Below are 23,609 nucleotides of genomic sequence, written 5' to 3'. Positions count from 1 at the left end.
GGTGGGATATCTGTGAATGTTGTAACGGTTAGGTGGGATATCTGTGAATGTTGTAACAGCCAGGTGTCAGATCTGTGAATGTTGTAACGGTTAGGTGGGATATCTGTGAATGTTGTAACGGTTAGGTGGGATATCTGTGAATGTTGTAACGGTTAGGTGGGATATCTGTGAATGTTGTAACGGTTAGGTGGGATATCTGTGAGTGTTGTAACGGTTAGGTGGGATATCTGTGAATGTTGTAACGGTTAGGTGGGATATCTGTGAATGTTGTAACAGCCAGGTGTCAGATCTGTGAATGTTGTAACGGTTAGGTGGGATATCTGTGAATGTTGTAACGGTTAGGTGGGACATCTGTGAATGTTGTAACGGTTAGGTGGGATATCTGTGAATGTTGTAACAGCCAGGTGTCAGATCTGTGAATGTTGTAACGGTTAGGTGGGATATCTGTGAATATTGTAACGGTTAGGTGGGATATCTGTGAATGTTGTAACAGCCAGGTGGGATATATGTGAATGTTGTAACGGTTAGGTGGGATATCTGTGAATGTTGTAACGGTTAGGTGGGATATCTGTGAATGTTGTAACGGTTAGGTGGGATATCTGAATGTTGTAACGGCTAGGTGGGATATCTGTGAATGTTGTAACGGCTAGGTGGGATATCTGTGAATGTTGTAACGGCTAGGTGGGATATCTGAATGTTGTAACGGTTAGGTGGGATATCTGTGAATGTTGTAACGGCTAGGTGGGATATCTGAATGTTGTAACGGTTAGGTGGGATATGGGCCAATGTGAATTCCGCTCGTTGATGAAAGTAACGAAAAGTTCTGATGAAAAACTAAAAATTGTAAGCTGAGTTTGAATTAGTGGTATATTGGGAAATATATTTAGGCTTTGTTATTTAAGGGGTCGTCCTTAAATAACTTAACACTCCTAGGGGTTAAAAGTTCGTAATTTTGTGACGATTTGTGATCAGGGGGTGATCACGTAAAGTGACGTCATACTTGCACTTTTAACAGTAAGGCTGGTTACTCACTATTAATCGCATTTCGTGTTTTAGAAAATTGTTTTTGTAAATTTTAATAGAAATCGATTAAACTACTCTATGCTAAAACATAAGACTTTCTAATTAATTGGAATTAAAATACATTTTGTGAGTTATCTACATATTGTGAATTAAAAGAAGGAGAAATGTTAAAGGTAAATTTTATGTGCTAATGGCCGACAGACTAAACACAGAGGTATTCAGGTAAAGCTAAGGGCTCTTTCAAGCGAAAAAGAAATTGATGCTTGTTAAAAAATTAAACTTCAATTTTGAGTGGGGGGGGGGGAAGCTTAGGGGTGAAGTCATTTTAAAGGCAGAGGATCTAGATTTATGTTACGGTTGGGGGGGGTGCGGTCCACAAAAGCATAACGTCATTTATGGATGACGTAAAATGATCATGTATGAACTTTGTAAAGAAAGTGAACCACATCTTGTAGGGAATGCTTTGGCTGATAGCCCTGATGGTCTGTTGACAGGGGAAGTAACTCTGACGTCACCAGTGTCAAGTGTGGCAGAAGAAAATGCAAACCAGACGATGGCCAATGTCTCAAGAACAAAACAAAAACAATTTCCTGGGAATTTTTATCATTACCGAGGTAAGTAAACTATAATCTTGACATTATCTAGGTAAGTAAACTATAATCTTGACATTACCTGGGTAAGTAAACTATAATCTTGACATTACCTAGGTCAGTAAACTATAATCTTGACATTACCTGGGTGAGTAAACTATAATCTTGACATTATCTAGGTAGGTAGGCTATAATCTTGACATTATCTAGGTAGGTAGGCTATAATCGTGACATTATCTAGGTAGGTAGGCTATAATCTTGACATTACCATGGCACCTACCTAACATTGTACTTTAGAACAATGCTTTAGAACATAAATGGTCGCCCACACTACGCACCTACACACACAGCTATATTTAGCCACAGTGTTCCCCTGACCCTTCCTCTTACATGTCTTAACTCGCTGCTATGGACAGCTTAGCCAATCCTAATAAAATAAAAACCTCTCTACCATCTATTTGTCCAATAATCATGCGGCGTCAAAACGACCAATGACAAAACGGCCCCGGCATTTGAGCCCCGTCAAATCGACCCGTCAAAAGGGCCGGCGACAGATCGACCCCGTCATATAGACTCCGGACAAATAAGCTTCCGTTATTTAGGCTCCCGACAAATAGGCTCCCGTCAAATTGGCTCCAGACATATAGGCTCCGGTCAATTTGCCTCTCGACAAAACGGCTCCCGTCATTACGACTCCCGACAAAATGGTCCCTGTCAATACGGTTTCCGTGACCCCTTAATCAATACTCTTTAGAGTTAGATTAGCCAATGCTAATACAACGTATGCATCTCTTGTTCGGCAGGCCTTATATTTATATTTTTTATCTAGTATAAGAAATAGTACATTTAAGGGTTATCTAGCTAAGACTCCCATAAATGAGTAGATTGCTATATGCTTATAGGTTATCAAAACAAAATGTCGTTATCCTGTAAACATCATGTATATCATACACTTAAACTTCTGTGCTCGCTTTTATGCAATAGATCTTAAACTGTTGTAAATTAAACGTTATCAAAATTTTAAAATTGGTGGAATTTAGCTGTTAATGGCTAGATTTGTTTTAAATCGCTGTTGGTTCATGAAAAAAATTCATTCAGGAATTTATAAGAGGTTACAGTAGTAGTGAAGGTAGGACAAAATGGTTACTTTTATGCCAACAGTGGTCATACGATTCATTTGTCGGTAGCCAATATGTCGGGAGTCCATTTGTCGTGAGCCCATTTGTCGGGAGACTTTATATCGCAGTCAATATGAGTGGAGCCCATTTGACGGAAGCCAATACATTGGGGCCCTTTTGACGGGGCTATATTGACTGGGTCGTTTTGTTGGGGGTCGATTTGACGGGGTCATATTGATGGGGTCGTTTTATCCCGGGCCGTTTTGACGGTGCACCGTCCATAATTACACTATATTCAAATGACACAATTTGCAGTTAACAGTACTTGCAAGTTAATTATAATAAATAATAGATATGTTTTAAATTTTTATTTTATTTAGTGTTGATTTCATCACCGCCCCCCTATCTCTGCTGAATATCCGAGCAGTCGGGTACACTAAATACCCAAAACTGAAGGCTCAAATCATGTCTGGGAACGAGGAGCAACATTTTGACACAGTTCTATCAGGAGATACTGGTATGTCACTCAATGGGTAGATTTCTTTTAGACTTTTGATTTGGTGGTCGTTTTATGATTTTATGGTCGTCAAATGATTTCAGTAGTTGTATGAGATATCCGTAGTTGTATGAGATATCCGTAGAATAATTTCAGTAGTTGTATGAGATATCCGTAGTTGTATGAGATATCCGTAGAATGATTTCAGTAGTTGTATGAGATATCCGTGAATGATTTCAGTAGTTGTATGAGATATCCGTAGTTGTATGAGATATCCGTAGAATGATTTCAGTAGTTGTATGAGATATCCGTAGAATGATTTCAGTAGTTGTATGAGATATCCGTAGTTGTATGAGATATCCGTAGAATGATTTCAGTAGTTGTATGAGATATCCGTGAATGATTTCAGTAGTTGTATGAGATATCCGTAGTTGTATGAGATATCCGTAGTTGTATGAGATATCCGTAGAATGATTTCAGTAGTTGTATGAGATATCCGTAGTTTTATGAGATATCCGTAGAATGATTTCAGTAGTTGTATGAGATATCCGTAGTTGTATGAGATATCCGTAGTTGTATGAGATATCCGTAAAATGATTTCAGTAGTTGTATGAGATATCCGTAGAATGATTTCAATGGTGGTATGAGATATCCATATAATGATTTCAGTAGTTGTATGAGATATCCGTATTCAAACTGTACTGATTGTAAAGATTGTACCAATATCCGTGTGACCCCAGACATAACCTTTCAGTCATTCCCGAATGACGCGGTGACGCCGGTCATTTCGTTACAAAATGATGACCCAGACTATTCCCTTATAGCTTGCAGACTTTTATATTTATAAGCATTCAAATTCACTGAGAATAAGAAAATAAAACTATGTATCTTCCTTAAATAGAAAGCTTTGGTCTAATTTCGTGGTCGATTCTCAGATTAAAAATTCGACCAGCCGTGACAAACAGTTCCCTGTCAACCAGCCGTGACAAACAGTTCCCTGTCGACCAACCGTGACAAACAGTTCCCTGTCAACCAGCCGTGACAAACAGTTCCCTGTCAACCAGCCGTGACAAACAGTTCCCTGTCAACCAGCCGTGACAAACAGTTCCCTGTCAACCAGCCGTGACAAACAGTTCCCTGTCAACCAGCCGTGACAAACAGTTCCCTGTCAACCAGCCGTGACAAACAGTTCCCTGTCAACCAGCCGTGACAAACAGTTCCCTGTCAACCAGCCGTGACAAACAGTTCCCTGTCAACCAGCCGTGACAAACAGTTCCCTGTCAACCAGCCGTGACAAACAGTTCCCTGTCAACCAGCCGTGACAAACAGTTCCCTGTCAACCAGCCGTGAGCCGTGACAAACAGTTCCCTGTCAACCAGCCGTGACAGTTCCCTGTCAACCAGCCGTGACAAACAGTTCCCTGTCGACGCCCAGTTGATTGGGCGATCGATTGTGTTAAATCTGTTATCTCCCTTTTATTATTTAAATTTAAATTTAATCATTTTAAAATTAAATTTTAATGACTAACTTAATGTCTGATTAGATTTTAATTTGATATTCTTGCATGGTCACCGGATATGAATGTATCTGGAAAGTTGGAACGAAATTACTGCATTAGAAGTGGGTCAAAATTAAGTCTTGCCACATCCCACAAACAAACAAGCAAAAAAGAAACAGACTTTGTAAACTAAATAAAAGCTCATAATATTTAAAATCCTGCTACAAATGTTTCCCATTTGTCTTTTGCGTCGCAATGTTGTAACCTTGCCTTGCCTTACACAGTCCATCGCAACAACTAATATCAAATAACATACTCTCTAACTCTAATCACTGTCTGCTGTAAACACATACTAGCCCAGTGGCGTAGCGAGGTCGGGTGTCACCCGGTGCGTCACTTTATGGTGTCACCCCCCCAGAGGTGCAACGACCCTTCCCGGGGACAAACTTTCAATTTTCGATTTACACCCCCCATCAAACTTTCGATTTGCACCCCCCCCCCGCTCAAACCTTCGCTTTGCACCCCCCCCCTCAAACTTTCGATTTGCACCCCCCACCTCTTAAAAGGCTATTTAACACTCTAATTAATCACTCTATTAAGTGGAATTATCATTTTTCTCTATATATTTTGCTCTTTTTTGCCTTGGTGTCACCCCCCTAAATGGTGTCACCCGGTGCGGTCCGCACCCCCCGCACCCCCCTCGCTACGCCTCTGTACTAGCCGTACAACGTCCTTAATACATTCCATGTCTACGAGCCATATCGTTAAAAAAAACAATCCATGTATCTAAATATCTCTAGTTTTTTGACAATGCATTTAAATTTCACACTACTTTTGAATGTTTAAAACATTTTTTTCGTTACTGTCTCTAATCTAATCATCTTGGTCTGTATATATATATATATATATATATATATATATATATATATATATATATATATATATATATATATATATATATCAGTATAATTTCTTCTGCATTTGTAGCTGACTATGTGCAATAAGGCAGCAAATCATCTGCTCAAGTCTTCTCGTTAGATTCAAGTTGGTTTGTTTCGTTGTTTCATCATTCTGTCAACTTGTCGACCAAACACCCTCGTCTCACTGCAATTTGTCAACTACATTTTTCTGGATCGCCATCGTGCTAAATAATAGTGCTTCATACTTTTTCGCACTACGCCTTGTCTACACTATCAAATGCCTTTTTAAAAATGTATTTTTTATATATAATATATAGAAAATTAGATTCTATGTCAGCTCGCATTTCGGGAGTAGTGAGCTGATACGGCTGTTTCTGTCCCCGTGTGGTCCCCATCCTTGTTGATCACGTTTCTCGTGAATTTGTTTCTCGTATGTCTTCTCCTTTTAGGCAGGTCCTCGTTATTGATTCTGATGACCTCTGTTTCACTTCTGTTGATTTTTAATCCAACTTTGGAGGCTTCTTCGGATAGCCGATTCAGTTTAGTTTGTGTATGTTTGTTGTTCGTGAGATAGCAGGCAGATGTCAGCAAAAGCGAGGTCCTCGGCCTTTTGGGGAAATTCCACTGGATTCCTTTGTTGTTTGTAGTCTTCTGCATGATCGAGTCGACTACCTGGAAGGGTGCGATAGGGCGTCCAGAGTTTCCCTGTGACTATTTAAGGAACTGGGATCTATTGATTGGGCATCCTGCACAGGGGTAGCATCAGGATTAGGCTACTACTTAACGCAACTTAAGCGCATCAGCCAGTACCCGGCGGTCAGGTGACAGCCAGCGTCCCGGACTCCCTCATGAGCCCTATGGCGCCTACATTCTTTTTTCAAGATTGACATACACTATGGATATTTTGGGCTACTATAATTGTTGATTACATCGAACCAAGCGCGTCCGCTGGCGCCCTGGTCGTCGGATGACCCGGAGCATCCAGGGCTTCCACGTGAGCACTATGGCGCCTACATCCGTGTGGCGCCTACATTCGTGTGGCGCCTACATTCGTGTGGCGCCTACATTCGTGTGGCGCCTACATTCGTGTGGCGCCTACATTCGTGTGGCGCCTACATTCGTGTGGCGCCTACATCCGTGTGGCGCCTACAGAAATTTAGGTCAAGCGTCTGAAAATACTTTAGTGGTAAAAATTGAATGCTGTAACTATTGTATGTAAAAGTGAGGAAATCTACTGTAGCTAATGTATGTCATGATTGTATGTGTATTGTACAAATGGTATTTGAACCTGGATTGTTTCAGTCAAGCTGAGACTGGTTCGTCCACTGACCGGACCGGCTGACCGAGAAGTTGTGCTGCAAGTGGACCACACTGAGCTAAAAGAAATCATCACCAGTCACGTCACCTACATTTGGATATTTGTTGGAAACTGATTGCTCCAATCCTGATTGATATTCTATACATACATATACAAAGCACTTAAATTCAACGGTTCAAAAACGCACTTTACAAGACGACTTTAGAGTATATACACATATTTACAGATGAACAAAAATACAAACTATTGACGTGACGATCACGAATAGCGTCTGCAAACTGTTAAGACACTTTGAAATAAAAAAATTTTCATTTATATATATATATATATATATATATATATATATATATATATATATATATATATATATATATATATATATATATATATATATATATATATATATATATATATATATATATATATATATATATATCTTTGATGTCATTTTATTTTCAAAAATAAAACCTTTAAGTTATTTAAAATTAATAAAATAATACAGATAATAAATGTGTTAGATTTTTGTGTTTACTTATAGCAATTGTCGAATGAATTTTGTACGTAAAAGAATTATATTTCAATTTATATAATTACCGCTAGTAAGCGAAGTTAACACATTTACGTAACATAAAACACTTTTCCAAGCTAGAACGTATTTTTTTGTCATATTGTTAGTCCACTTTAGCATCTTTATATCTGTTGTTGACGTCATACCTGCTCGTTGAACCAAGCATCTCCACTTTCCTTTGATTTTCTCTCCAGATGATTCCCAGGGGAAACAGTGCTGGGTCACCTGCCACCCCCACCCACTTAAGGGGCGGGAGGGGGATCCTCGACCCCGCTCACATATAAGGGGGCACTCTCAACCCCTGACACACACACACACACACACGTAACCTTTTTATTCATTTAACTAAAACATATAAAGCAAACAGAAACAAAGAACATGTACTCTATTAAACAAGAACACGTACTCTATTATACAAAGAAAATGTAGGCATTACTCCATGAAACAAAGAACGTGTACTCTATTAAACACATGGGATATTATGTCATTTAGCTTAAACGAATCTTGAAAGTAATACATTTTAAAATAAACACGTTAAAGTTTTCCCTTTCCTGAAATGCGTCCAATTTTTGTCTACATTGAATCATCTCGGCAAGAAATTACAGACATCCTCTATACAAAAGTGCTGACATCCTCTATACAAAAGTGCCGACATCCTCTATACAAAAGTGCTGACATCCTCTATTTTAAAAGTTTTTGCTGACATCCTCTATTTAAAAAATGCCAACATCCTCTATACAAAAGTAATGACATCCTCTATACAAAAGTGCTGACATACTCTATACAAAAGTGATGACATCCTCTATACAAAAGTAATGACATCAATATACAAAAGTGCTGACATACTCTATACAAAAGTGCTGACATCCTCTATACAAAAGTGCTGACATCCTCTATACAAAAGTGCCAACATCCTCTATTTAAAAAGTGCCGACATCCTCTATACAAAAGTGCTGACATCCTCTATTTAAAAAGTGCCAACATCCTCTATACAAAAGTGCTGACATCCTCTATTTAAAAAGTGCCGACATCCTCTATACAAAAGTGCTGACATCCTCTATTTAAAAAGTGCCAACATCCTCTATACAAAAGTGATGACATCCTATATACAAAAGTGCTGACATGCTCTATTTAAAAAGTGCTGACATCCTCTATTTAAAAAGTGCCGACATCCTATATACAAAAGTGCTGACATCCTCTATTTAAAAAGTGCCGACATCCTATATACAAAAGTGCTGACATCCTCTATTCAAAAAGTGCTGACATTCTCTATACAAGAGTGCAAAAATCTCGATTTTGTTTTACTTTCTCGTATACAAAGTATAAAGAAAGTATTGTAATCGTGCATAAACCGGGAGTGATCTCCCCTAAAATTTCTCGAATATTCTTATATGAAACGACAGGGGATGGCAACTCAGGATATAGACATGATTTTTAATCCATTTTAAATACTTAAACTTTTTTTAAAATAGAATAAAATCTCGTAGAAAAAGGAATTGCACACCAAGTGAACGCCAAATAAAATGTGCACAATAGTGCGGAATATTATTAGTACTTTATAAATTCACATGCGTTTTTGAGAAATCGGAAATAGCTAAAATTACTACTCTCGGTCAACGGAAATAACTTAAAATTTGAAAGAAGGCGGAGAATTAGATCTTTTACTTACATTTGATTTTTCATTTATTTATCTGAAATAGTACTCAAGTTACAGGCTTTTGAAAAATTCAACTAGAAAAAGTTCATTTTTTCGGAAATCGCTGAAAAGTTGATACGGATCTACGATTTTGATATAATACTTATGTATGAAATTTCATCAACATAGATGTAACGGTACTCAAGTTATCGTGTCTATAGACACACACACAGACAGACACACACAGTAGCCCACCTAGTGAGGACATGACCAGCCCACCATGTGAGGACATGACCAGAGGACATGACCAGCCCACCATGTGAGGACATGACCAGCCCGCCATGTGAGGACATGACCAGAGGACATGACCGGCCCACCATGTGAGGACATGACCAGCCCACCATGTGAGGACATGACCAGCCCACCATGTGAGGACATGACCAGCCCACCATGTGAGGACATGACCAGCCCACCATGTGAGGACATGACCAGCCCACCATGTGAGGACATGACCAGCCCACCAAGTGAGGACATGACCAGCCCACCAAGTGAGGACATGACCAGCCCACCATGTGAGGACATGACCAGCCCACCAAGTGAGGACATGACCAGAGGACATGACCAGCCCACCATAAGAGGACATGACCAGCCCACCAAGTGAGGACATGACCAGCCCGCCATGTGAGGACATGACCAGCCCACCAAGTGAGGACATGACCAGCCCACCAAGTGAGGACATGACCAGCCCACCATGTGAGGACATGACCAGCCCACCATGTGAGGACATGACCAGCCCACCATGTGAGGACATGACCAGCCCACCATGTGAGGACATGATCAGCCCACCATGTGAGGACATGACCAGCCCACCATGTGAGGACATGACCAGCCCACCATGTGAGGACATGACCAGCCCACCATATGAAGACATGACCAGCCCACTATGTGAGGACATGACCAGCCCACCATGTGAGGACATGACCAGCCCACCATGTGAGGACATGACCAGCCCACCATGTGAGGACATGACCAGCCCACCATAAGAGGACATGACCAGCCCACCATGTGAGGACATGACCAGCCCACCATGTGAGGACATGACCAGAGGACATGACCAGCCCACCATGTGAGGACATGACCGGCCCACCATGTGAGGACATGACCAGCCCACCATGTGAGGACATGACCAGAGGACATGACCAGCCCACCATGTGAGGACATGACCAGCCCACCATGTGAGGACATGACCAGCCCACCATGTGAGGACATGACCAGCCCACCATGTGAGGACATGACCAGCCCACCATGTGAGGACATGACCAGCCCACCATGTGAGGACATGACCAGCCCACCATGTGAGGACATGACCAGAGGACATGACCAGCCCACCATGTGAGGACATGACCAGCCCACCATGTGAGGACATGACCAGCCCACCATGTGAGGACATGACCAGAGGACATGACCGGCCCACCATGTGAGGACATGACCAGCCCACCATGTGAGGACATGACCAGCCCACCATGTGAGGACATGACCAGCCCACCAAGTGAGGACATGACCAGCCCACCATGTGAGGACATGACCAGCCCACCATGTGAGGACATGACCAGAGGACATGACCAGCCCACCATGTGAGGACATGACCAGCCCACCATGTGAGGACATGACCGGCCCACCATGTGAGGACATGACCAGCCCACCATGTGAGGACATGACCAGCCCACCAAGTGAGGACATGACCAGCCCACCATGTGAGGACATGACCAGCCCACCATGTGAGGACATGACCAGAGGACATGACCAGCCCACCATGTGAGGACATGACCAGCCCACCATAAGAGGACATGACCAGCCCACCATAAGAGGACATGACCAGCCCACCATGTGAGGACATGACCAGCCCACCATGTGAGGACATGACCAGCCCATCATGTGTGGACATGACCAGCACATGTTTTGTTACACAAATATATACTTACCACCATAGTCAAACCATTACACAAAAACCGCTTGTTACTTATTTTTCCAACAACCCCATTGATATATCAAAATCTAGGGTAGTAGCCAGGTGTCAAGATCCCTTTTAAGCACCTCAAACTCCTGTAACGTTACGTAACATCGCCTTAAGCCTCACAACCAAACCACGACCAAATCTAATACAACAACATATGGATTTTTATTAAAATGTGGATTGAATGCCATCGTTTTGATGACTGGTGTTATAATTTTAAAATCTTAAAACTTGCAATAAAGATAAATTATAGCTATTTCTTTCTGGGCAAAAATAAGTATACTACTTAATTAAGCTGCCACATTTTAAGAAGGCTATAGGCAAACTTTTTTCTTCTTCAAAAAGTGGACTTTGCAAGTGGCCTTCTCAAATATTAGGATATGGTTTAGTTTTTTATACCTATTTGAAAATTGTTTAGAATAAAAAAACAATTTCCTTTATCCACGTGTTATAATTGTTTATTTTTGTGTGTAATCAAAGAACTGGAGAAATTAAAATACTAGATTTCAGACGCAGCTATATCCTTTTATATAGGTAAGATTGGGTTATAGGTCAGTTTTTGGTCACTTTAAACTCGATTATTGAGATGACTCTAATTTTCCCGTGAAAAAGAGAGTGGACAGCAAACTTTGACAAGAACGATTTCCCTGCAGCTTACCTGAAAGTACCCGCCACTAGCTCATCACAAAAATCATATGATCGACACAAAAAAGCCGATACAGGCGTATGAAGGCTGTCATTGACGCAATCATCAACAATATGGAAGGACAAGGCCGACAGCAGGAAGGCCTACGGCTAAAACACACAAACACCATGATCAGTGGCGGAACAATTTTTTTTTAGCCCCCCCATATATATATATATATATATATATATATATATATATATATATATATATATATATATATATATATATATATATATATATATATATATATATATATATATATATATATATAATTCTCCTCTTCGAGCCGTTAGAAAACAAGCTGCAAACGCTCTCCCTACCTCCCCACCCCTACATGGTTTTAGTGAGCTGTGTTCACTCTAAATGTTTACAAGCAGAGCCAACGATTTTAAACGTAGGGGGGGGGGGAAGGAAGGGGGGGGTTATGGTCCTTAACGAGCTACTTATAGTGTTTTAAAGAAATATTTTCAGTGTCAGCGTTGGTACTGTCGAATTCACAAATTATGAATTATTGAAAATTAGAAACAACTAAATAGCGGCGTATGTTATGCCGCGGGCCGGCTCGTATATATATAATTCTCTTCTTCGAGCCGTTAGAAAACAAGCTGCAAACGCTCTCCCTACCTCCCCACCCCTACATGGTTTTAGTGAGCTGTGTTCACTCTAAATGTTTACAAGCAGAGCCAACGATTTTAAACGTAGGGGGAGGGAAGGAAGGGGGGGGGGGGGGTTATGGTCCTTAACGAGCTACTTATAGTGTTTTAAAGAAATATTTTCAGTGTCAGCGTTGGTACTGTCGAATTCACAAATTATGAATTATTGAAAATTAGAAACAACTAAATAGCGGCGTATGTTATGCCGCGGGCCGGCTCGTATATATATAATTCTCTTCTTCGAGCCGTTAGAAAACAAGCTGCAAACGCTCTCCCTACCTCCCCACCCCTACATGGTTTTAGTGAGCTGTGTTCACTCTAAATGTTTACAAGCAGAGCCAACGATTTTAAACGTAGGGGGGGGGGGGGAGGAGGGGGGGGAGGGAAGGAAGGGGGGGGGGGGTTATGGTCCTTAACGAGCTACTTATAGTGTTTTAAAGAAATATTTTCAGTGTCAGCGTTGGTACTGTCGAATTCACAAATTATGAATTATTGAAAATTAGAAACAACTAAATAGCGGCGTATGTTATGCCGCGGGCCGGCTCGTATATATATAATTCTCTTCTTCGAGCCGTTAGAAAACAAGCTGCAAACGCTCTCCCTACCTCCCCACCCCTACATGGTTTTAGTGAGCTGTGTTCACTCTAAATGTTTACAAGCAGAGCCAACGATTTTAAACGTAGGGGGGGAGGAGGGGGGAGGGAAGGAAGGGGGGGGGGGGGTTATGGTCCTTAACGAGCTACTTATAGTGTTTTAAAGAAATATTTTCAGTGTCAGCGTTGGTACTGTCGAATTCACAAATTATGAATTATTGAAAATTAGAAACAACTAAATAGCGGCGTATGTTATGCCGCGGGCCGGCTCGTATATATATAATTCTCTTCTTCGAGCCGTTAGAAAACAAGCTGCAAACGCTCTCCCTACCTCCCCACCCCTACATGGTTTTAGTGAGCTGTGTTCACTCTAAATGTTTACAAGCAGAGCCAACGATTTTAAACGTAGGGGGGGGGGAGGAGGGGGGAGGGAAGGAAGGGGGAGGGGGATGTTAGTGTTTTAAAGCAAATATTTTCAGTGGCAGCATTGGTACTGTCGAATTCACAAATTATAAATTACTGAAAAGTATAAAATAAAACAACTAAATAGCGGCGTATGATATGCCGCGGGTCGGCTCGTATATATATATATATATATATATATATATATATATATATATATATATATATATATATATATATATATATATATATATATATATATATATATATATATATATATATATATATATATATATATATATATATATACAAACACAAAATACGAACATAGGATACTCATTGCTGGCCTGTTCAAGTTTTTTTTTTAAAATATTGTTTTTTTTTCAATTAAAACAAATTACTACATCATGTCATGTGTGTAAGTGCATTAGTGTGGGGTTTTTTTTTGTGAAAATCATTTATATTTTATCTTTTCTACAAACCCTCATAACCTTTAGTCGGTCAAAAGAATATAAAACATGAAAGCTTTGTATAAGTAATGGTGTCTCGTATTACGTTTATTCTTATGTTGTTGTTTGTTTTTTTTTATTATTATTAATTTTAAATACATTTCCTTTTTGTACAATGTCATTCTTTAGTAAGTACTTTATAAAAAAATAATTAAGAGAAGTGATTGATTTTTAATTTGTTTTGTACAAAATCTATTAAAAGGAGCTTAGGAGCACCCCTATTTGACTATTTGAAAAAGGGGAAATAAGTCAGGGTAGTGGTTTGAACGTTTGCTTATCTTTGATAAGTTTTATGGTAGGAGAAAGAGGACTCCGCTTTCAGAGTGGTTTAAAAACAAAGGGAAAAAGAATATACACGAGCGTGGGGTGGTGTCTATAAAAAAAAAATAATCAAATTGGATCTACGGTAATCTTTTTACAAAACAACCATCAAGTCTAAAATGCAAGAAATTTATTTTTTTTAACTATAAAAAAATTATTATGGTCGACTGTGGGCCCCTAAATGTTAAAAAAAAAACAGTTATAAACACCAAAAATTTTGCAATTCTCAAAAAGTAGATAAAAATATTGTATAGAACTATCTAAGAATAGTTTTGTGACTTTTTTTTGTTACTTAATTCATTAATAATTTCTGTGACCTTTTTACTACGATATAATTTCCAGCAAAAACTGTAGGCCTAACTTTTTTATTTTTATTCTTTCCGTTCATCATAATTATAGGCATAAGCATATATATTGGTGGGGTCCTCAAACTTTTTCAGCCTCTACTAATAACTAAGCCAACAAATACTAGATCTAGATCTACATTGTTTCTAATATAAGTATAAGCCTATTCGCATATTTTATCGACTACTTTGTAGATCTCAGGTGTGTCCACAAGGGTGCCCTAGTTGACAGATCTGGGACAGGTGACAACATGGCGTCTTCAAACTAATCCAAGCAATGCGGAAATGATTCGTCTGAAATACGATTGCATGGATTCAGGTCATTGGATTTGTATAAGGTATTGTAAAATGTTTGCATAATGAAACCTTAATGTATATAGCTTGTTTATTTAATTCAAATTATAATTTTGTGAAGACTTAGGGCCTAACTTAAAATTTTAATAATTCAACCTATTACTTTAGGTTAGGGCACTATTTTAGGGGCCTATAAATTAAAAGTATTATTATTATTTTCCTTTATTATATAGTATTACACTACTAATACCTTTACTACTAGTATTACATTACTAGATCTAAGAAAATACAACCTGAAAAAGAAGAGACTTTCTCAAGACTAGGTCTATGACTCTATGTCTATAGGCCTAATCACTAATTGTAATAATATTTCTTTCTTTAGGCCCTAGATTTATTACATTGTTTTAATTAATGAAGTCTACTGTCGAACTATCACTGAAACTGACAACCAAAATAAAAAAAAGATTTAAGAATGGATGTTAAATCTAGGGTCTAGATCTAGATAGTAGCTAGAATTGGTAAATCATGAGTGGCAGCAATAATAGTGAGTGGCAAGTTGCATAGCCAGGATCGTCTCATAGGGTGGCTGTTGCCTTGGGGGAAGAAAGTCTGGCAAAATATATAAGAAGCGATTCATAAATGCGTTACCAATCCTGTATTCTTAGATATGTGATATTTTTTTTCTAAAACTAGGTTTAAACAGTGTTTCTTCCAGACTTTTTTCTCCGGGGGGGGGGGGCACTTGAAATTTTCGGGGGGGGGGGGGGGCGGTAGACTTTCTTCGGGGGGTGGACACTGTTAAAAGTATATATTTTCTATATAAATTATATAAATTTCATTTCGTTCGGGGGGGTGGTAAAAAATTTTTGGTGGGCTTTGCCCCCCCCCCCCCCCCCCCCCCCCCCCCCCGAAGAGATGCCTGGAAGAAACTCTGGGTTTAAATTTAAATGTAAACAATGCCTGTGCTTGGATCATAAATATCAGGACATGGTTTTACCTACACTACCATATGAAAACCTTGGGTGCACATTTATCACTCACAGAAATAATGAGGTAGAGGCAGCCCCCGATTACACTACCACAGAGGTGCCGCATACGGCCCCTGGCTCCTTAAAAATAACAGGCACCATAGTGCTCACAGGATAACCCAGAGTGCCAAATAGCATCCTGAAACAATTATGCAGATTGCGTCATTCACTAAAATGACACAAATCAACAGGATTTTTTCTTTAATACGAAAAAAATTATTTGACATGTTATAAACCATCATGTCTTTAGTGTTTAGCCTTTTTTAAAACAAATTTAGCCGCCTAAGTGCTCGCAGGGGAGCCCGGGACGCTTTGGGTTGTCAATATACAGGGCACTGACGGTTGCACCTGTTGAAGTTTTAACGCTGAATATAGTGGTTCCCCTTGCAGGTGATGGTTTGACCTTTTTGGGTGGTGTCCCCTCTGTTGATGGTTTCACCTTTTTGGGTGGTGTCCCCTCTGTTGATGGTTTCACCTTTTTGGGTGGTGTCCCCTCTGTTGATGGTTTCACCTTTTTGGGTGGTGTCCCCTCTGTTGATGGTTTCACCTTTTTGGGTGGTGTCCCCTCTGTTGATGGTTTCACCTTTTTGGGTGGTGTCCCCTCTGTTGATGGTTTCACCTTTTTGGGTGGTGTCCCCTCTGTTGATGGTTTCACCTTTTTGGGTGGTGTCCCCTCTGTTGATGGTTTCACCTTTTTGGGTGGTGTCCCCTCTGTTGATGGTTTCACCTTTTTGGGTGGTGTCCCCTCTGTTGATGGTTTCACCTTTTTGGGTGGTGTCCCCTCTGTTGATGGTTTCACCTTTTTGTCCCAAATGGACCCCAAGTATTTTAGAGCTTATATGTTTTGTTTTCTATGCCTGTGCTTTGTTTTTTTTTTTAAACATGACATTTGTTTCTAAATATTACTTTTTCTGTTTTATTCATAGCTTTATTAACAGAGACAAAAAGAAATAATTTCAAGACAGTTTGATGCTTTTTAGGGAAATGGCTGGTACAAGGAGCATCAAAAAGCTATGAGATGAAAATGCTTCTTTTTCAATTGATTTTGTTTTCATTGTCATTTACTGCAACAGAAGCTGCAATTACTGCTTCAAAACAATGTAAGATTTTGTTTTAGCAAATATTTGGTCTTTTTTTTTTATTCATATATATAATTTTAAAAATTGAAGTATTTTTGGTGTAATGTAAGTAAATTTTTCTTGATTTGGAAATCGACTCTTGAACTTAATGAGCAAGACATGTTTGATATGCAGAGAAGAAAAACTTTGGTGCAACACTGAAACCACAAATCCTGGTTTCTCAAAAATTAATTGATTCTTTAAATATTAATGTAATTTAAGTTTTTACATATTGTAGTAAATGTTTAAAAAGTATTTTGTGACTTGGTTGTAACTACCTTGTTCTCAAAAAAATATTTTAGTGTTTGACTAACGAGGCTTATAGCAGGAAGTCTATAGATCATGTTTTTAATCAAACAGATGTAATGGATCAGAGATCAGACTGTATCAACACTGGCTTCATAGACATGCCAAGAGACCAAACTACTTATGTTCGAGGAAGATCTTCACAGTCTTCTCAGTCCCAGCTAACATGTTATCTCCAGTTCAGTCCCCAAACTGAAGGGGATACACTCAAATTGTGGATAGTATCTGGATCATACATTCAAGATTGTGATGTCATTCTTGAGATTCAGATGTCAAACAATGATGTAAGTGCAATATGTGACACAAATCTTAGCAGTAGAATGTTATCAAACACACTCTACCTTCTTAACTTTCAGGCAACACTCGTATATAGTTGCTTCTGCAAAAATTCAATTAGAAAAGCACATTTAGAATTGCATATTTCTAAATATTATTTTTATAAGCTACTTTAAAAGAAATACAGTACTCTGAAAAAAGCCACTACTGCATTAGATCCTTTGTTTTAAAATTCATTGTTTAAGATGAGTTTAAAAAAGTATTGGTCTGTTTTTATTGCTCACTTTGACAAAAGCATTAATCATATAAAGGTTAAAAAACAGCTTGTTTGGTTTTCTTCTGAAGTTTTAATTTACTTTTATACATATACTTTCTAATGATTATTTCTAATTTTAGTTGACCTTGGCTAGAATATGTTGTTTAATCCTGTGTTTATTTAAACATTGGTTAGCTTAATAGGAGAATTTGTTCCCTTTTGCTGAGGTGTTTATAGAACAAAAAGCTAAGTCTGAATTGTTGCTTGGGATATAGGTGTTTCTTGATATAGTCATTATATCATAATGTGTTTTACTTAGAATCCCAATTATTAAACCATTTTGAAAATGTTTTTAAGGCAAGACAATCCTATTGAATTTGTTCTTGAAACACTTGTCAATTTAAATCTAGTTATTTTAATATATTTTTTCTATTAAAATTTGTTATAAAAATTGTGTTTTGCACACTGGGTTATCTGCACTCTGGCCTGTGCAGCTAAAATGTGGAGCTTGAAACAGATCAGACAATTTGCTTGTGTGTAAAATATGACAAGTTATCCCTCACAATACCTAAGGCCTAATTATGGCTGGCTTTTGAGGCAGCTCACTTTCTATTAAATTTAAGCCTTTCTAAAATCTATAAAAGAGTTAAGTTTTCAAACAAACCTTTTTGCTTCAACAACAAAATGGAATCTGATCAAATGGAAAAACTTGGGGGCCATCCATAAATGACGTCACGCTTTTTTTGGACAATTTTTACTGCCCCCTCCCCTCCGTCACATGTTGTCACAAAAAGCCAGACCCCCCTAAAATGACATCACACCTCAGCCTACATTTCCCCCCCCCCCCCCCCCCCCCCCCTCAAAATTGCAGTTGAATTTTTTTTTAAACATCGATATTTTTCTAAAATCTTGTCTGAACTCTGTCAACATAGAGTATTTTAATCAACGAGCCGACCCACGGGGTATCATACGGCGCTATTTAGTTGCTTTATTTTCTACTTTTCAGTCATTCATTATGTGTGAATTCGACAGTATCAACGCTGCCACTGAAAATATTTGCCTTAAAACACTATCAGTAGGCCGTTAAGGACAATACCTTCCCACCCTCCCTTCCCCCAACCCCTACCCTACACCCCCACCTCTGTGAAAGCAGCCTCCTCTTAGTTACCTCCCCTAAGTTTAAAATAGTTTCAAACTAAATTATCTGCCCCTAATAGGCGTCACTAAACCCGGCTCTACGATTGTAAACATTTAACGTGAACCACAGCTCACCAGACCATGTGGGGGTGGGGGGGGTTGCAATATGCCTAGAGAGGAAGAGAGGGGACTGCTAGGCGCGCTTACAGCTTGTTTTCTAACGTCTCCAAGAAGATAATTATATATATAGATTCCTATTACAATTTATTAAAACAGTTTTCTAAAACGCAAAATACATAATGGCTAAAATTCTTTTTCTAACATTGCTTTTTTATAATGCAAAAGTGTGATGTCACACCATCTAACCCCCCCCCCCCCCCCTATGAGTGTGACATCATTTATGGGCGACCCTTTGTGAGAAGGTTGAAAAAGAGTATTTTAATACATTGCTTTCAGGGAAGCCTAATTCCTCATTTATAAATTTTCTTACTTTGCTTGAACTATATTACAGCCTATTTCTTATCTATATATATAATTCTCTTCTGTGAGCCGTTAGAAAACAAGCTGCAAGCGTGCCTTACAGTCGCCTCTCTTCCTCTCTATCGCTACCACCCCCCACCCCCTCACATGGTCTGGTGAGCTGTGGTTCACGCTGTTTACATTTTACAACCATAGAGACGGGTTTGGTGACGGCTATTAGGGGCAGATAATTTAGTTTGAAACGATTTTAAACTTAGAGGAGGTAACTAAGAGGAGGCTGCTTTCACGTGGGGGTGGGAGGAAAGGGGGGTTTAGTGTTTTTAAGCAAATATTTTCAGTGGCAGCATTGGTACTGTCGAATTCACAAATTATAAATTACTGAAAAGTAGAAAAAAAACAACTAAATAGCGGCGTATGATACGCAGCGGGTCGGCTCGTCAAAGAAAATTTGCTATTTGAATAAACATTTTATATTCCAATTTTACAGAAAAAGACACTTGGCTGTCAGTCAAATCTTGACAGCATTCCTGAGATAAAAGACATTAACGGTAAAGCGACAATTCGTTTGACTAGAAAAACATATGATGATGTCAGTTACAGTTTTCAAATTGGAGTCACTGCATTAAGATGTAAGTATACAAACATGTTATGTAAATGGGATATAGCTAGCTTCCAGTAACTAAAACTGTATTGTTGTGTTACGTTAAAAGCCTTCCACTTTTTCTATCAGCTGAAAGTAAACATTATTGTTGTGTTATAGTAAAAAAAAACTTCCACTTTTTGTCACCAGCTGAAGCTGCTGTGGCTCCTGGTGATGCAAGCTCTGGAAATATCGGAATGATTGTTGGCATTGTAGCTGGCATTATTGTTGTAATTGTTGTCACTATTATTATCTGTGTTTGCTGTTATAAGAAGTACCGAAATAAGGAAGCTGAAACAGTGCCTGATTACAAGAAAGAGGTGCCAAGCAAAACTATCTATGAAAATAACTCACTGAGAAGTGGAACTTTGGCATCATCCCCAGGCTCTGAGAAAAAGTTGCTGGGCAAGGATCAGCAAGATAATCTTGAAAGTGGTGCCAAGCCTAGAAGTGCTCTGGATAGATTTGGTCCTCCCCCTGGACAAAATCAGAGATCAAACCAAAATTATGAAAATAGAAATTTTGGAAGAAACAGGGCAGATTTTCAAGAAAATAAAGTGGATGAAACAAAGAAAATTGAACCAGTAATGAGAAGAGATATTAAGAGAGAACCCGTTAGCACAAGACAAGGTCCTCCTCCACCTCCCCCTATTGCTAATCTCCCAGGGAGTCGGAGTCCAAGTACTTCCTCAACTGAAAATCAGCTGCCCCCTCCTAAAACAGGAGTGTTAGCAGCTCTTCACAACAATCCAAAATTCCGTAAATCCTTTCATGAAAATGAGCGAGACGCTGATGAAAGAGTCAAACGAGTATCTCAAAGCATCTCAACAACTTCCTCCTCATCCATTAACTCAGCCGGGGCCCCACTATCAAAGCCCAAACTACCACCGTTGCCCACATCTGCCACCAGGTCACCTAGCCCAGAGAAACGAGGTCACGTTGCTGCCATTCATCGAGCTCGGCCATCTTCATCCTCTTCAGATACAACACAAATAGATGATAAACCTGCTCCAAAACCCGCTCATCAGGACAAGCAACATGCACTGAGACCTAACAGGGAAAAGAAGGTAGAACCAAAGCCAGAAGTGAAGAAGAGGAAGGACAGAAGTCGTGACACTGATGAGAGTGAGGACTCAGACAGAGAAAGGAAAAACAAATCAAGATCTAACAGCAGGCATAGAGATCAAGAGGAAAATGAAAGAGGGAGGAAAAAAGATGAAAGAAAATATAGGGAGGAGGATGAGGAAAGAGGTAGAACACATGACAAAGAATATGAGGGGAGGTTCAAGAAATCAGCCAGTGGACGAAAACCAAAGTCTAAAGGTCAAAAAATGGTCAGGTCTAAAAGTACAGGAAATGCCATAGAAGCCTTAGAAGCAAATAATCAGCCAGCTCGCTCCAAATCCTCTGGTAGTGTGCGCTCTCTTAACTTTACAGAAGATGATGAGGAAGATGATGATTTAGACAGCAATTATATGCGTAAGTCTGTTGCAATTTCTTGATATCTGCTTGGGCTTTAACTTGAAAATTTTAGTCAAGAATATTAATTGCAGTCAATGGAAATAAGATATTTTAATAAAAATTTAGAGTGGATGTAATTGTTTGACATTTATATTGTTTGGTGGTTATTTAGTAGTAAGCATTGACATGCAAATTTGTTTACTTTTAAATTTTTCACACAATCTGTCACTGTTTTTTTTTTAATCTATTTTAAACAGCTTTTAAGAGATCCGGATCTAAGACATCACTTTATGCCTCCAGATCATCTTTATATGGTAGGAAACGTAAAAACTCAATGGGTGAAACTGTGTCCCTGTCATCTTATGCATATGATGATATGGACTCAAGAATGGGAGATTTTGATAGAGAGAAATCTTCAGGTGACATGGCCACTGCTGTTGTTGTCAGAGAGTGTGCCACCTGGACAGGTAATGATAAAGGTGTTTATGTCTTTGGTAGAAAGTCTTTGGCCAAAACTAGGCATGGAAAGCGCTATAATCGTGGGGTGCAGACAAGTTTCCCAAGAGAAAGAAAAGATTCTGTCGGCTCAACTAAATCAGGGGTGTCGGTAAAATCAAATCATTTGAAATCCAGAAGCAAAAGTCAGGAGAGTCTGAGAAAACATAAGCGCTCACGCTCAAGGGATGATGTGAGTGTGGCTAGCAGCAGATCCAAATCTGTAGACAGAGACTCCAGTGAAGAGGATAAGAAGCGACACCATCGTAGCAGATCCAGGATGAATGATTCTGATGATGATGATGACAGAAAGAGTAGAAAGAAAAGATCTCATTCTAAATCAAGAGAAATGGATACAGAAAGTGAATACAGTACAGCTAAGCCTAAACATAGAGGTCACAGGTCAACTGGCTCAGCCAGTGTTGGCTTATCCAGCTCTAATGAAGATGTTGAATCAGTTGCAGCTTCAAGTGTTGCTCCAAGTGTCAACCCATCGTCTGCCTACCTTCCTCATCAGCAGCCAATGTTTGCTCCACCCCTCATGCCTGTTGGCTATCCAATGCCCTACCAGCAGTTTGGTGTTCCTTATATAGCAGGAGCTCCAGGTGGGCCACCAGTGATGGTACCTATGCCAGGTGTAGCTAAACCACCCATTGCTCCAAAACCAGCTCCAATTCCACAACCACAAGCCTCAAAGTGGGACCAGTTGGTCAACCTAACTGAGGGGATGAAGAAGAGACGCCACCAGATGGGAGAATCTATCGCTGACACAGCTGATACAGAGTCAGTATTGAGCTCCACCTGGGGCCAGCCCTACCCAGCCCAACAACCTTACTACTCTCCCCCCTCCTACACTACAGCTCAGAGTTCAGCCTACAGTGGACCAGCTAGTTATGCCCCTCTTGTTGACAGATATGGCAACAACTATGGACCCTCTGAGAGTAATATATAAAACCAATCTCAACCTACCTTACATCCAATGTTCTAAAATGTTTTCAAAAATTGTTAAAAATCAATGTTCTTGAAAAGTTGTATATTTTTTAGCAGTTGTTAATTATATATTTGATCACCAAAGTGTTTAACTTATTTTCTACTTTTTTTAGAAGTTTTTTAGAGTTTTTAGAAGTGAATATATTTAAAAAGGAATGTTTAAAAATATCTGAAAACTTTTTTATTCCACAAAAATGAAAAACATTTCTGTACTAATGTTTGGATGCTAGTTAGATCTAGCTTTATTCTATGACACATTTTGAGTAGTATATTAGACTAATGGCACAAGTTACATTTTTTATTATTGACTGTACCTGTTGAAACATTTTACTTATAAGATCCTAGAGAAATTACATATGACACCAAGTATAACATTAACAAGCATCTGCTACATATATTGTAGATATAGATCTAAAAATATTTTACCTCATTTTCTG

General features: G+C 39.2%; 3 protein-coding genes across 3 annotated transcripts in view; 2 read left to right on the top strand and 1 right to left on the bottom strand.

Moving 5' to 3' along the window:
* The window catches only part of LOC131946324 (fibulin-1), a 78,212-nt gene extending 70,913 nt beyond the window's left edge, over positions 1-7,299 (top strand). Inside the window, exons 18-20 of the mRNA XM_059307018.1 lie at positions 1,518-1,637; positions 3,112-3,248; positions 6,948-7,299. Of these exons, the coding sequence (XP_059163001.1) occupies positions 1,518-1,637; positions 3,112-3,248; positions 6,948-7,078 (388 nt within the window). The 3' untranslated portion in view covers positions 7,079-7,299. The remainder of the gene's footprint in view (positions 1-1,517; positions 1,638-3,111; positions 3,249-6,947) is intronic.
* Positions 7,300-14,894: 7,595 nt separating this feature from the next.
* Positions 14,895-23,271, top strand: LOC131946319 (serine/arginine repetitive matrix protein 5). Its single transcript, XM_059307013.1, has 6 exons — positions 14,895-15,029; positions 16,940-17,113; positions 17,492-17,721; positions 20,074-20,215; positions 20,377-21,705; positions 21,945-23,271. Exons 2-6 carry the CDS (start codon positions 17,032-17,034, stop codon positions 23,132-23,134), a joined length of 2,973 nt encoding a protein of 990 aa, XP_059162996.1. The 5' UTR covers positions 14,895-15,029; positions 16,940-17,031; the 3' UTR covers positions 23,135-23,271.
* On the bottom strand, positions 16,288-16,937 carry LOC131946318 (annexin A7-like). The gene is made up of 2 exons (XM_059307012.1): positions 16,920-16,937; positions 16,288-16,812 (listed from the first exon to the last, which is right to left on the bottom strand). The coding sequence occupies exons 1-2, from the start codon at positions 16,935-16,937 to the stop codon at positions 16,288-16,290; spliced, it is 543 nt and encodes a 180-aa protein (XP_059162995.1).
* Positions 23,272-23,609: the final 338 nt, after the last annotated feature.

This window comes from Physella acuta, unplaced genomic scaffold (genome assembly GCF_028476545.2).
Source record: "Physella acuta isolate Inbredline_101_S28 unplaced genomic scaffold, ASM2847654v3 ptg000552l, whole genome shotgun sequence".
In the NCBI taxonomy this organism is placed as follows: domain Eukaryota; kingdom Metazoa; phylum Mollusca; class Gastropoda; family Physidae; genus Physella; species Physella acuta.
The sequence above is the reverse complement of the archived record's forward strand: the minus strand, read 5'-3'. Positions and strand labels throughout refer to the sequence as shown.

Excerpts from the sequence above, each read along its gene's own strand:
- LOC131946319 (XM_059307013.1), top strand. The coding sequence starts at position 17,032 with ATGAAAATGCTTCTTTTTCAATTGATTTTGTTTTCATTGTCATTTACT. Across the intron at positions 17,114-17,491 it reads AATTACTGCTTCAAAACAAT|ATGTAATGGATCAGAGATCA; the intron begins GTAAGATTTTGT and ends TTAATCAAACAG. Across the intron at positions 20,216-20,376 it reads TGGAGTCACTGCATTAAGAT|CTGAAGCTGCTGTGGCTCCT; the intron begins GTAAGTATACAA and ends TTTTGTCACCAG.